Below are 14,694 nucleotides of genomic sequence, written 5' to 3'. Positions count from 1 at the left end.
ACTCGAGTATCATTTTTGGGGAGTACTCATGACTTTACTCAAGTACATTTGAGAGGCAAATATTGTACTCTTTACTCCGCTATTTCTATCCATAACCGTGAGTACCTGTTACTTCTTCTAAAAAAAAAGGAAAAAAGAAAAATCTCGAAAACCCTCAATTTGTTGTTTCCCTCTCAAACGTGATTGGATTGTGCAGGCGCCACTGTTTGGGACAGCCTATCAGCAATCACCTTCAGCTTTCCACCAAAGTCAACTCCATGGTCAGATTTAGATAAGAGATGAAACCATGGATGAAGACGCAGCAGGTCCATCCCGGGAATGTGCCAACCTGTGGCCCCACCTCGCCAGACTATTTCAATTTTCTGAACAAGTTAATGATAGTTTTCGCTTCAGGTGTTTGCTGTGTTTACCAATGTGTGAGCACTGGCAGTAGTAATGCAATATTTAGAAAATGTACTCTTGATACTCAAGTACTTTTAAAAACAAGTACTTCAGTACTTTTACTTAAGTAGACATCTGACTGTAGTGATTTTACTTGTACTTGAGTAAAATTTAGAAATGGGTATCTGTACTTTTACTCAAGTAATGAAGCTGTGTACTCTGGCTACAATCTGTATTGTAAATAGCGCTATATAAATAAAGGTGACTTGACTTGACTTCAGCAGAAGAAAGAAATTCATACAGGTTTGGAACAACTTGAGGGTGAGCAAATTATGACAGAATTTTCATTTTTGGGTAAACTATCCATTAAAATGTCCTTCAATGGCTATATTTCTGCACTCCTGTCGTAACTCTCCTGTACAGCAGGTGGCAGCGGAGCACTCGACTAGTCTAGACGTAGACGAAGAAATGTTTGTGTACATGTGATATAAAACAACTACTGAAATAAAGAAACCTCATTAATTTATTTGCTCATTAATTCGGCGCTACAACATCATTATCATGGATCGCGTATGATTTGATCTCCATTAAATTATTGTAAAAGTAAACAAACGGTCACTTTGTTTATAACTAGTGCTTGTCAGATTTGACTGAATAATGTTTAAGACGCTGTCATATGCTGTTTTAGACTTTGAACCCAAAACGCATCCAATAAACTCCTCTAAGAGCTTGAAATAAGCAAAAAACAAAAAAGGGACATTCAGAAGGTCTCAATACCTGTACCAAACTTCCACAATGCCAGCCATGAAGAAGAACAGCAGTGTGAAAAGGTAAGACTTGAACTGACATCTCTATATATCTTCTATCATAAGAGAATACGAGAAATACTGCTGTTTTTGTGATGACATTTTGAGCCCTACATGTAACTAGTTGACTTGAGTTGTGTGGATGTGTTTTTCCCCCCAAGACCAAAGCTGGACTGGAGGTTTCTGCAAAGGTTCTGCAGCATTCTGAAGATCCTCTTCCCATCCTGGTCCAACCTGAGTGTCCGGATGTTCATGACGCTTCTTGGAGTCACGCTTTCAGGTAATAAACTTTGAACATTTGGACTGGCTTTTGTTTGTTCTCTCTCTCTCTCTGTGTTTTTTTCAATGTATTTTTCTTTTCTTTTAGTCCAGCTTGTGATTTATCAAGTGGGTCTCATTCCGAGTCAGTTCTACGAGGTTCTGTCTGAGAAGAGCTATGGGAAGTTCAAAGATCTGGTGTTGTTTGCGGTTCTGCTCATCCTGATTAATTCAACCGTGAGTTTGGTATTACAGTAGTTTTCTGCAAGTCGCTTCAGGAAACAGCATCTGCTAACTAGTTGTAACCCTTATATTATGTTAAAAATCTGTGTATGATTTTTATATTAGAGTATGTCACTAGCAATGCAATGATCATGGTTTCTATTCCCAACAAACTGAACATGGGTGAACTGATAATAATGTACACCTTCAATGCAGTCAGTGTACATTTTTTCGGATTAAAGCTTCTGCCAAATGTCACAAGATTTTTTTCCATATCATACAATAACAATATTTATCACTATATTCATTTACCAGTAATGGGGAAGGAAATGCAAATATCACAATCATAATATACATTTTGTTCTAAATGGCCCTTATGGCCCTAAATTAGAAAAAGTCACAGAAATTTCTGATAGGAGAGTTTAATTGGCTAAACCATAAACTCAAATATGGGTTAAATTGAGCAGCAACATAATTGATGGGCTAAAGAGGTTGTACTGCATTTGTGATATGTATACTGTATATTTGCTTTGGATAGAATTGTCAGCTAAATATCCAATCAAGGATTCATAATAAATCACTAATCAATAATATATCTGTTCCTCAGCTGAAGAGTCTAGACCAGTACATCTCCAGTCTGCTGTATGTCAGCTGGAGAAAGTCTTTAACTGAAGAAATCCATAACACATACTTCAAGGGACGCGTTTACTACACCCTCAACATACTGTGCAAAGACATCGACAACCCGTAATGTATTCACACAACATTTGTTTATGTGGTTACACTTCAGCACTTAAAGGGATAACTAACCCTTTAAGAAGACTTAATTAAATCTAATGTGTTAATGGTTTATTTTGTGTTTGTGTCATGTTAAGAGACCAGCGCATCAGTCAGGATGTAGAGAGGTTATGTAAGCAGATGAGCACTATGGCGAGTCGACTTCTCATCTCTCCGTTCACTGTGATCTACTACAGCTATCAGTGCTTCAACAGGTCAGAGAGATGCTTGTGTGTTTGTGTTCTGTATAATATATGATGTGATCGTATTTGCCAGTATTCATTATCATCAGTGGCCATTAATGGCATTAAAATATTCTGGACACTTTACCTAAAGCCTTTAGTATAATACATTCATTAAAAAAGTATTTTTAATGTATTAATTATGCTTTGTAATAATGAATTGTATGATCTCATGAATAATTGTGACCACAGTTATAATACATTCTAATACTTATCTATTCGTTGTTACTCTTTTGGAAAGTATAATGCATTAAATCACATGACAAACACATTTCAGATGCATTTTAACTTTGGTTACAATTATTTATGAATTATTAAGTGCTACTAAATACTCTTGTATCTTTTCATCCCTCTAGTTTTGCATTGAAAGATTTGATAGGATAACTTTTTCCTACCTTTTTGGTGCTGTAGTGCGGGCTGGATTGGATTTGTTAGCATCTTCGGCTACTTTGTGGCTGGAACCATCGTCAACAAGATCTTGATAGGACCCGTCGTGTCCATGCTGGTTGAGCAAGAAAAGCTGGAGGGAGATTTTAGGTAGACGACACATACTGTATTATTAGTTGCCATTGCTATCTGATCTTATTTTTTGAATGAATGCAGCAGAATTTCAGCAGTTCTGTTTTGCTGGTCTCTTTCCAGGTTTAAACACATGCAAATAAGAGTGAACGCAGAATCTGCCGCCTTCTTCAGGTTAGTGTGCACTTTCAGTATTTCTGCCTGCACTGATCACTATATTTCTCTCACATACTCTCAGATCACAGAGCAGGAGAGCATTTGTTGTGTTTTTGATCAGGGCAGGGAAGGTGGAACACATGCGGACCGACCGAAGGCTGCAGATGCTCTTATCCACTCAGAGAAGCCTGATGAACAAAGAGCTCTGGCTTTACAGTAAGACAGCATTCAGAAGATTGTACAGTATATATAAAATGTGCAGTATATTCCTCACTATTGTTACTGAAAATAAGAAAAAAGTAATTTCATGCATTTAACTCCGAACCGTCTTCAGCCAAATAGTGTCATTTTGCAGGCATTAAGCCGCCTTATCAACCTATTTTAAAATAATGCAGGCTTTCTGTTCTGTTCTCTACAAATGCTTATTGTTTTGCTTCTTTAAAGTTGGGGTAAACACCTTTGACTATCTGGGCAGTATCCTCAGCTATATAGTCATCGCGATCCCCATCTTTGCTGGACAGTATGACGGCCTGACACCTGGAGAACTGAGTGCTCTTGTCAGCAAGGTGAGTTCCTTAAAACTGTATTTAATGTGGCTGAAAATGAAAGGTACAGTAGAGTAGGCAATTTTTCGGAGAGGCTAGCAATAGCGAGCTAGCTTTGAAAGCATAAGATCCCACCCTCCCTTCAGAGCGTCTCCAAAGCCACGCCTCCTTCAAAACACATGACCGCATGAAACACATAACATTACAATAATAATGAACATAAACAACTTAAAGGTCCCATTTTGTCAAAACTGAAATTTCCTGGCTTTTTTCATGATAACAGAGGTCTAAGGGCTATGAAACTACCATATAAGTTTCAAAACAGTCAATCCACAGACAAATGCACACAGCCTGCATGAAGTAGCTGTGCCTTTTCACGAGCCATTGTGACTTCCGTATAAATGTGATGTGTAAATGTGATGTGATGAACTACTCAGTCACCGCCTTCAGTCACCACCCCAACCAATGGTGGGTCACTCAGAAAACAACAAGCCAATCAGAAGAGAGGCTCATGAATATTAAGTAGACAGGCCAAAACCGACCTGTTCTTGGCAGAGCTCCTGAGAAAGGAGCTGTAAAAATACAGCTTTTTTTTTACAGGTTTTTGGTACTTATACTGCAAATATATATTCTTAAGGACATCAAAACCTAAAATAAAACTTAAGAAAGGTGTACAATATGGGACCTTTAAAGAGGTCTGACCTGTACCTCTTGACTGCTGCAGGTTGATTTCGGCGTTGATAGTGTTGCCATTGAAACGCATTAATTCGAGTCACAAACCGAGTATAATGTCACAGGTTTCCATCTCTTCCAAATTACAGTAGTTATGGTGTGAATGCAGGATAAGCTCGTTGTTTTGGTTCAGGAGGAACTGTAAAAGGTGTCTGCTGTTTCATTTGCGGTGCTCTGTGACTGACGCCTATCTAAGGGGCCAGTCACAGAATGCGTTTTTGCTTTGAAAAACACGAGGCGCGGGCAGTGAAATGGGGAAAAAACGCAAGGTCTCGAGACGTGTTTTTTAAAAGTTTAACAACTTTTAACTTGAGCGCCACATTTTTAGAATGCCGTGTCATGCGTGAGACGCAGCAAAAGACGCGAGTGCAACAGTCGTACATGTCCGTCTAGCGCGTGTTTACATTGAAAAATAATGGAAAAGTAGCGCAGTGGAATCGAAAAACGTGTTCTGTGTGAACGGCCCCTTACTCTGCATAGCATGAAACAAGCTGATGACGTGTGATGTTTGCGTGAGCAAGGGATAATACATACATTGACATGCAGGTCCAAATGCAATGATTGGACGAACATTTTATGGTCCTACGCCTTCAACAGACGATATATATATATATATACATATAAATACATCTAGACCACTTAACTTATTGATTGCTATCAGAATGTGAAGAGACTTTCAACCAGCATAACAAAAAAAAAATCTGTAACTAATCGCCTACCGTGCCTTTAAGACAAAAACAAGTGCTTCTGCTCTGAGTGAATCTCGGCTGTCCACAATATGTTAACCACGTCACGTGTCTCTTTCAGAATGCTTTCGTCTGTATCTATCTGATAAACTGCTTCACCCAGCTCATAGATCTCTCAACCACCGTGTCTGATGTCGCTGGATACACGCACAGGTGAGATGCACTGAGACTGCTTAAAAGCACATTTTATTGTGCATCAGTGTTATGACTGAATGAAAAAATAGTCTGCTTTAGCTTTCTGTTGGTTCCAGAATTGGAGAATTGCGGGAAGCGATGGCAGACATTGCCAAGAAACAGTGTGACTATGAGTGGTATGATCCGCTGTCAAAGGATGAATCTTACAGGTAATTGAGTGATTGAAATTGAAACGGGTAAATTGAACTAATTGAAAGTTGTTTAGATTTGTTCTAAACAAATTTCAAGACTCGAAACCGAGATCTAACGCAGATCTAAAAGAGTTCCTGGTAGTCCAGAATGAGCAGTGTTATTTTAGTATCAATGATATACTATTACAGTTTTTAATATTTTGATTCTATTTTTAGATTTTCGGTTTTCATTGTAAATTTACATTTTTTATGGTTTTAGTTAACAATAATAATTTTGCACAGTAAATGCTATATCTTTGTGTATCAATGCATTAATCCATGCTAATTCATGTTAGCAGTGTGTTAAAACATGCTAGCAATATGCTTATTCATATTAGCAATGTGTTAAAACATGTTAGCAACATGCTAATTAATGTTAGCAATGTATTAATAAGTGTAAGCAATGTGTTATTTCATGCTAGCAATGTATTTAAATCTGCTACAAACATGCTAGCTAAAAAAAGTTTGTTCCAATGAACTTTACTTTCTAGCTATCATTGTTGCAATCTTGTTAACAATCATAATAATTCTCTATCAGTGATCGGGAGCTTCACAGTGTCCCAGCAGACGCGGCGTTTGTGCTGGATCGTCTCTCCTATAAATCACCCAGATCAGAGGAGCTGCTGGTGAAGGATCTGACCCTAAAGATCAGTCAAGGAATGCACCTGCTCGTGGTGGGAAACACGGGAACAGGGAAGACCTCCCTACTGAGGGTCCTCAACGGCCTGTGGGAGCCATGCAGTGGTACACGACAGAGATGACAGGAGATAAAATGATCAGATGCAGATGAACAAATCTGCATCGTTGAATCATACTGCTTTCCTGTTTCTCAGGGTCTGTGGAGATGACCACATGTTTTGGACCGAGGGGTGTGTTCTTCCTGCCACAGAAAGCATATCTTACTGATGGCACTCTTAGAGAACAGGTGAGAGAAGAAAAAACTATTTTTTTTATGCAATTATGCAGAAACTTGCATATAATTTTGTTAGTAAAAACAATTATTGAGAACAAAAATGTGCTTATGTCATTTTGAGAGTGACACTAATTTGCTGGCTTTCTCTTGTAGGTCATCTATCCATTAAATGATATATATCCTTCCTCAGGTACAGATTAATCTAATTTACAAAAAACTAATGATTTGCATTATTTAAATAATATAGCTCAAATATATGCATGTAATGTACTTTGTGTATGAAATGTGTTATATAAATAAACTTGCCTTATATAAGCCAATGCAAACTTATCAAGATCTTGAAGACGTTCGTGAGCCAATTAAACTACACACTTCTGGTGTTGTAAATGTAGATTACTTTCAACCAATATAAATTCTTCTTCTAGGGTCTATAGATGATGAAAGAATATTAAAATACCTGGAACTTGTTGGTTTGGTAAGACTGATCTTCCTCTTTATAATTTTCTGTCTTTTAAAGCTGTTTTGTAAGTGTGTTTTTTTTGTATGTCAGTCGAATCTTCTGACCAGAATCGGAGGACTGGATACACAAGTGAACTGGAACTGGTGAGAAATGAGTATTAATATCTGGATATGAAAAATGTGGGTGTTTTAAGAACATTAAAATGGGATTCCCTCGTGTTTTTTTTTACAGGTATGATGTTTTATCACCAGGAGAAATGCAGAGGCTTTGCTTTGCTAGACTGTTTTACTTGCAGCCCAAATATGCAGGTCAGTTCCTGCATAGTCTCGTCAGATTTCCTGTAGTTTTAATAGCAATAATCAGTCTGATTAGTCTCATTCATGTGGCCTGTGTCGTGAGTAAAACATGCAGTTTGATTTAGTACTGGATGAGGCCACGAGCGCTCTGACGGAGGAGGCCGAGGGCCAGCTCTATAAGGCCTGTAAGCAGCTGGGAATGACCCTCATCAGTCTGGGTCACCGAAGCACTCTGGAAAAGGTGACAATATGTGACCTTTTCGCATTCACCAACACAACACCACAAACATTACTGTGAACTTTTGTATGGCCTCTTGATAGATTTTTTTTTTTTTTATGTGTGCTCTTTAAACAGCATCATGATGTCATGCTGCGACTGTGTGGAGGTGGCCAATGGGAGCTCACCAAACTCAGAGAGGCGTGAAACTTCGGACTTACACTATAATGAAGAAGATATTGGTCCGGTTTATGGTTGTGGGTGCATCCATCCTTGAGACATGTTGTAATGTTTACTTGACAGCATACTGCGATTTACTGGAGTTTTTGATACACTGATAATACTGGTTAGATACTGATAGATAGAGACAAGTTTTGCCAAAAAAAAAGAAAAGAAAAAGGGATTGCTGTAATAAAGAACATTTAAGAGTATTTCAAAAATAATTTGAGAAAAAGTGCTTATAGAATGTATTTCAAATATATTTTTTATAAATATTAAATATTTTATAAACATGACTGATATTAAACTATTAATGGCCACACAAATGTCTAAATGTTGATTTTGGTCATGTGTTTTTTAATGTACTTCTAGTGTTTGCTACAAAAAAGTGCAATTTCTCTGCCTGACCAATAGAGGGCCAACATTTTCCAGCCACAGAGCTGAATAACAATACAGATCCATTAATGATATTGCATGAGTTTATTAATCTCAGAATTTAAATATTAACTAGCTCTCTGTTCCTAATGCATACTGCATTAATTCATTTGGGCAGTGAATACTTAAAAAAAAAAAAAAATTCTCAAATGCATTATTATGTATTTGAATATTGAGACAAAAGTATTTAGCACACCTATCCGCAAAAACATGCACATTTGGAGGAAGTACAGGAGATGGTGAAGAAATGTACCACTCAACATATCTTGTTGCTAAAACACAATATATTTGGCTCAGAGTTAAAATTAGCAAACTTTCTCACTTCATATGTTTAGAAACAACTTCTGTTCTTATGTATTTATAGTATTCTGTATATACATATGGCATAATTTACATCCTCTGGCCACAGTGAACTGTATTTATCTTAAGGGACTTGCAGCAAGATGGAATATATCTGTTGCCCAGCAGGAGAACATGTAAAGTAGTTAAAGAGTTTAAACAGAGCTAGTTCTTCCATGAAAGAAACATGGCATAACCAGACATTTAGCAAAAGCAAAATGATCCCTACCACCAAAGAGTTCGACTGATCCCACTGCTTGAGTTTCAGGCAGTTTTAAATGTGAGCACAGCCTATCTGCTGCTGTCAATCAACAGGCACACTGGAACAGATAACGGGAAAGGCCCACTATCCTTTCAGGAAAATATGAGACAACCAGTAGAAGAATAACCAAACAGTCACAAGGGTTTGTGAGGGTGTCCATTATTAGTAAATTGAGCAATGAACAAATTCAGATTAATCAGAATTTAGATTTTTTTTTTTATGAATTGAAACCTATATAGTCAAACCAAAAATTATTCAGACACCACATATAATTGTTGATATTTTTTTTACTAGTGGGTGCAGGACACTATAGTTCATTTATGTAAGTGAGGATAGCAAAATAAAGTAAATTGTGACATATTATACCCACAAATTCTTCATACTGTGGAATACCAGTGAAAATTATAAAAATTTGGGACCAAAAATTATTCAGGCACTTTGACCTGACCATGTTTTGCTTAATATTTTTTTCTTTAATTGCTAATCCGACCTTTTCACACCACAGACTGGACAAAATTAAGCATTGCTTGGTAATTGGTTGACCTAAACTGGTATTATCTAATAGTGTACCTAAATTTAACAGCTGACAGCATAAGCATGTAAATAAATATATTTACATACATAAATATATTTATTTACATATTACAATTTAAAATCATGGTTTTCTATTTGAATATACTTTAAAATGTCATTTATTTCTGTGTTTTTCCATCAGCCATTACTCCAGTCTTCAGTGTCACATGATCCTTCAGAAATCATTCTAATATGCTGATATGATTCTCAGTTAATCCCAGTATTTTTTGGAACCTGTGATACTTTTTTCAGGATTCATTGGTGAATAAAAGGTTAAAAGCAATTATTCAAAATATAAATCTTTTTTAACCATATAAATCTTTACTATCAATTTTTATCCATTTATGATGTGTATATATTTTTTTATTTCAGGTTAATCGGGACACTTTTTGCCATTAAGATGACTGGGAAAAGTGTCCCAATCAACCTGTATTCACCCCTATTCAGTATTTCCTGCTGGTCACAATTGCACAAGTATCTACTGCAATAGCTAGTAATACCTGGCTTGAGCCCATCGAATTTAACAATAATCCGCAGTTTGTGACTGCATAAAGTAAATAGAACAATAGCCTTTTAATACCTTAAAAATAGCTTGGTACTTAGTTGGAGAAATTGTCTAAACCGTTCAAACGGATTGCCATACAGCAGGTTGCGGTGAGGGTGTTCAACAATACCAGTTCCTTCACCTCAGTCAGACATTTGCTCCGGTAAGTGACGGATCTATTTTGAACGGGAGGTTGGACAGAAAGAGCGTCACACAGAAAGCAAAGACACTGGGGGATAAAACACACTGTCCTCCTCCTCTACAGTTCACGGAATTTACCTGTTTTCTCGCGGATATTTTCGCATGCCAGTATCGGATATTCATGAACATCTGCACCGGTTTATACCATCTAGCCTGAGGAGAAAAAGGTAAGTCGTTTTTTTTTAAATGAAATTCTGAAAGGTGAAAACTTTTAATCTGAGGGAAGACTTCACTCTCGTTTTTAAAATGTTTTTATTTTATTAGAGAAACTTCGCAAATTCAACAAGTTTGAATTTATTACGTTTTTATTATTATTTGTGTCGCATTAAGTCTAAATTTAAACATTAGGCTACATTGTTTTAATTGTGAAAAAGATTTTTAAAAACAAATTTCTTTAAAGAAATATCCACCCAGACGAAAACGTGTGTCGCTCTTTGAAACTAAATTTATAGTACAGAAGAAATTCCATTGACAAAAACATACATGTCCTATCACACAGCAGGTCGGATCTCTTCTACAAATGGACATACTGCAGACAGAGCCCGACAGCTGAGGTTATTTTTGGGACAGGCGGCTTAGGGTAGTGAGGTGTCAGAGATTGCAAATGTCATGCTTTTCAAAGATCAACATCCTTTTGTTTAATATTATAATACTGGAATTTCATCTCATCAGTAAAACTGACTTTCAGTGGTCAGATTTCACTAGATTAACCACTGTTCTGTTGGAGGTAGTGGATGTAAATTGTTGACCTTTTTTTCAAGATGTAGGGCAATAAGAGTATTGTTACTTGATATATGATTTTCCAAGTTCTTTTGCATTTGTTATTCTGTGTAAAGTTCTGTCAAAAGTGGACAATGTACATTTTCCATGGTTTGTGGCTTTGTCCATTTGCTTTGAGGTCATCTATATATTACTGTAACCCAAAACATTTCGGAAATAACTTTTAGTCCCTTTAAATTAACAGTAGTTGACCAAATATATTTTCCCTGAATTTTGTTGAACTTGCATGCATGAAAGTGTTCCTGTGTGTAACACTGTGGCATTATTACAGCATAGCATGTGGATGCTTGTGTAGTGTCACCTGACAGATACATAGAAAAAGTTGGATTCTCAAAAAGGCCATAGTTGTTTTAAACCCTTTTAACAAGGTTTATACACTAGACTCTAGTCATTCAATCAACTATTATCTATACTTATTTGTGGTGGGGAAACAGGAGAGCTTTGAGTGAGCATCTCTAAAAGTAGGCATCTCTCATGTCTCAAAATGTCTATTTCAGGATCCTTGACATGGTTATTTGTCATTAGCAGATTATACAAACTGACTTACAGTATACTAATTTCAGGTGCAGATTTCCAGAAACATTCTGGAGTTGGGTAGCAAGATATAATGGTGACAGGGTGCAAATATGTAAAACTTTATAATCTCAAGTTCTTATGTTTCTCCTCTATTCATTAACCACAACGTGTACTTTTATTAAAGTGTGTTGTTTCATCTCTACAGAAAGTAGTAATGGATCAGAATCTATTTGGTGGGGCTCCACGCTTCCTAACCCGACCCAAGGCCTTCTCGCTGAGTGTGGGACGAGATGCCTCCCTCAGTTGCACTATTGTGGGAAACCCTGTACCTGTAGTAACCTGGGAGAAAGAAAAAATGCGTCTTTCTGCAGGGGGACGCTTCAAAACAGTCGATGATGGTGACGTTTACCGACTTACCATCTATGATCTAACTCTAGAAGACAGCGGTCAGTACATGTGTCGTGCCAAGAACAATGTCGGAGAGGCATACGCAGCTGTGACCCTGAAGGTGGGATTGCCGGAAACTGTGGTAGATCGTGCTCCAGTGTTTACAGTGAAGCCTGTTTCCACCCGTGTGGGTCTAGGGGGTGATGTTACCTTCTATTGTCGTGTGGCAGCCCATCCAGCACCTAACTTTGACTGGGAAAAGGATGGCCGCTACCTGGGTGAGACCAACCGCATCAAGGTAACCTCAGAAAATGAATCCAGCTCCTTGAGGATCCAGTGCGTCAGGAGCTTGGACAGTGGTACCTACACCTGCCGTGTGCAGAACTCCATTGGCCGCTCTCAGTCCGCTGCCACTCTGGTGGTGGACCTTCAAGATACTCGTCTCCTGAATGCAGACAAGAGCACATCCCTCCTCTCGCAAATGCAGAAGCGGAAAGAAGAGATGCGGAAGGATATCTCTTTCTACCGCACCATGGAAAGTTCCTCAACATCATCTTCCAAGATCACAGAGGAACTTGATCAGGAGCAGAGGGTTTCGGCCTTAACCAGCATGTTGCCCAAAGGTGTGTTTACCCGAACATGCACTGTGACCGAGGGTAAACATGCAAAGCTTAGCTGTTTCGTCACAGGCCATCCCAAACCTCAGATCATCTGGAGGAAGGATGGGGGGAACATCAGCGAGGGCCGCAGACATGTTATGTATGAGGACCAGGCTGAGAATTTCATCCTCAAGGTGCTCTACTGCAAACAGAGCGATAATGGGCTGTACACCTGCAATGCATCCAACATGGCTGGACAAACCTATAGTGCTGTGCTAGTGATTGTCAAAGGTAAGAATAATGTCTGGAGGTATATATATTTGGTCAATTTATGCATCTTAATTGATCCATTTGCTATTAGATTGAGTATTTACAGTGCATTCTGTTTAAACTTAGATTTTTACAAGATGATGCTAATGTGGGCCATAAAAACCTTTTGTCTATTGTTTGGTCTTGCAAACTTCCATTCACTGACATAGTCCTTTCTGGGGGAAGTAACTTTTTCAATGGTGGCTTGAACAACCAGATGCATTCATACTTAGTTGAGGTGGTCTTTTCCTAAAGCTATAGTCAATCAGTAAGTGACAAAGGGCCAAATTTACTAAGAGCTTGCACCACCGCAGGCCCTCTTTTGGCATTAAAAAACTACTGTCAGGATTTACTAAAGGCACGCAGTGAAAAAATTGGCACTGAAAAGGTGTGGACAGGTTTATTTTTGCGGCTGAATTTATTGCATACACATTTGTAGGAGTTTCCCTTTCAGATACAAAATTTATGGGAGGAGAGTTTTTAAATGAATAATACAAGGTGATTTACTAAGGTTTACGCTAGTTGATTTACTGGTATTTGCTCCATTATTTATCGCCCCAAAAAAGCATGCTTAAACCAGACGCTAATTTGCACTTCTCTTGGTAGATTGCGTTGGTCATTATGGAAATTATCCGGCTGCATCTGTGTTCTAATTTGTGGAAAGTTTTGCGCGATTTACTGACGACGCAGTAGATCACGCGCAAAACTTTCCACTCACATCGACACTTTTTGGTAATTTTGCTTTCACGCTAATTTGCCCTATTTAGTAAATCTGCTAGGTGCAGGCTAACTGTAAATACCCCTTGGTTATGACACAGAATACATCTTAAATTCATAATAAAAGTGAAATACGGATTAAAGTTTCCCTTTAGAACTACACAAGTACAGTGGTTTACAAAATCATGTATCAGTCGGTGAGTATCATTATTTTATAGAGTCTGGCAGATAGGAGCACTACATCAGCACAGTAACTACCGTGTTAAAATACAGTTTGCCCTGTTAAACCACCAACCTTTAAACTGAAATTGTATCAACTAATGACAGTCATCTTTGCCTTCCAGCTCATTCTCTGCTTAGCAAAGTGCTTGCAAGTGTTCGAACAGGGTGTAGCATTACAACTATTTTCTGCCGGTGATGATTAGTTCACAGTTGTTGTAATGGCTAGTTGCAAACTCACTACTGACGCCATTATGTGGGTGACTTTCCAAGTGATGTCTTCAGGGTTTGAAACATTGATCTGTATCCAAATTCTTTGTTAACTAAGCCTACATTAATTTAAGACAATGATTTTCATAGATGTATACGCTTTGTATGTTTACAACAGAGTTCTAATTTTAGCCAGAAGTGTAGCAATAGTATTTTCTTTCCTTGCTCCTTGGTCTTAATCTCGACTATCATGCCACTGGCACCTTAGAGAAAGGTCACAGAAACTTAGCCGAATGCCAGTCCACTATTGCAGTACAAAAAGCAGTGACGCCCCTGTGTAGGGATTAGGAGGGTGAAGTTCATGACATTTGTTTTGTGTAAACATGTTCAAATTTCAGATGACTGACTTGGTGGTAAAGTAGAGCCAATGGCATAGAGATAGGTCTATGTGTATAAAAACATATTAAACATCATATAAAGTCTAAAATGTATTTATTTAATTTGATGGCCAGCTTTATTCTTTAGACGTATTCATTGCTGATGTCACTTGTTGAAGACGTTATTACACCTAGTTCATTTGAGGCACTCTTAAGTGGTCTTGTGCTGAAGTAATGTGTATACTGTATATGAAGTAAACCCCCCAAATAATCTCAGGCCCACCTAAAAAGATCCACAAACAAACTGTAGTTAACGATTTGGTTTGATTATGGTTCATTTATCGGTACATTTGTGATCCACTTTTAAGTTCA

At 37.8% G+C, this 14,694-nt stretch overlaps 2 protein-coding genes across 2 annotated transcripts in view; both read left to right on the top strand.

Moving 5' to 3' along the window:
- The first annotated feature begins 798 nt into the window (after positions 1–798).
- On the top strand, positions 799–8,177 carry abcd4 (ATP-binding cassette, sub-family D (ALD), member 4). The gene is made up of 19 exons (XM_084398697.1): positions 799–1,211; positions 1,349–1,467; positions 1,555–1,682; positions 2,275–2,414; positions 2,543–2,659; positions 3,098–3,223; positions 3,329–3,379; positions 3,483–3,577; positions 3,806–3,927; positions 5,446–5,537; positions 5,636–5,728; positions 6,288–6,493; positions 6,583–6,674; positions 6,816–6,852; positions 7,088–7,137; positions 7,213–7,265; positions 7,354–7,430; positions 7,544–7,659; positions 7,774–8,177. Exons 1-19 carry the CDS (start codon positions 1,177–1,179, stop codon positions 7,840–7,842), a joined length of 1,818 nt encoding a protein of 605 aa, XP_084254823.1. The 5' UTR covers positions 799–1,176; the 3' UTR covers positions 7,843–8,177.
- Positions 8,178–10,215: 2,038 nt separating this feature from the next.
- obscnb (obscurin, cytoskeletal calmodulin and titin-interacting RhoGEF b) overlaps positions 10,216–14,694 on the top strand; it is a 55,360-nt gene continuing 50,881 nt past the window's right edge. The window contains exons 1-2 of the mRNA XM_084399581.1: positions 10,216–10,375; positions 11,710–12,781. Of these exons, the coding sequence (XP_084255707.1) occupies positions 11,719–12,781 (1,063 nt within the window). The 5' untranslated portion in view covers positions 10,216–10,375; positions 11,710–11,718. The remainder of the gene's footprint in view (positions 10,376–11,709; positions 12,782–14,694) is intronic.

The sequence above is a fragment of the Rutilus rutilus genome (assembly GCF_951802725.1).
Source record: "Rutilus rutilus genome assembly, chromosome: 24".
In the NCBI taxonomy this organism is placed as follows: Eukaryota; Metazoa; Chordata; class Actinopteri; order Cypriniformes; family Leuciscidae; genus Rutilus; species Rutilus rutilus.
The sequence above is the reverse complement of the archived record's forward strand: the minus strand, read 5'-3'. Positions and strand labels throughout refer to the sequence as shown.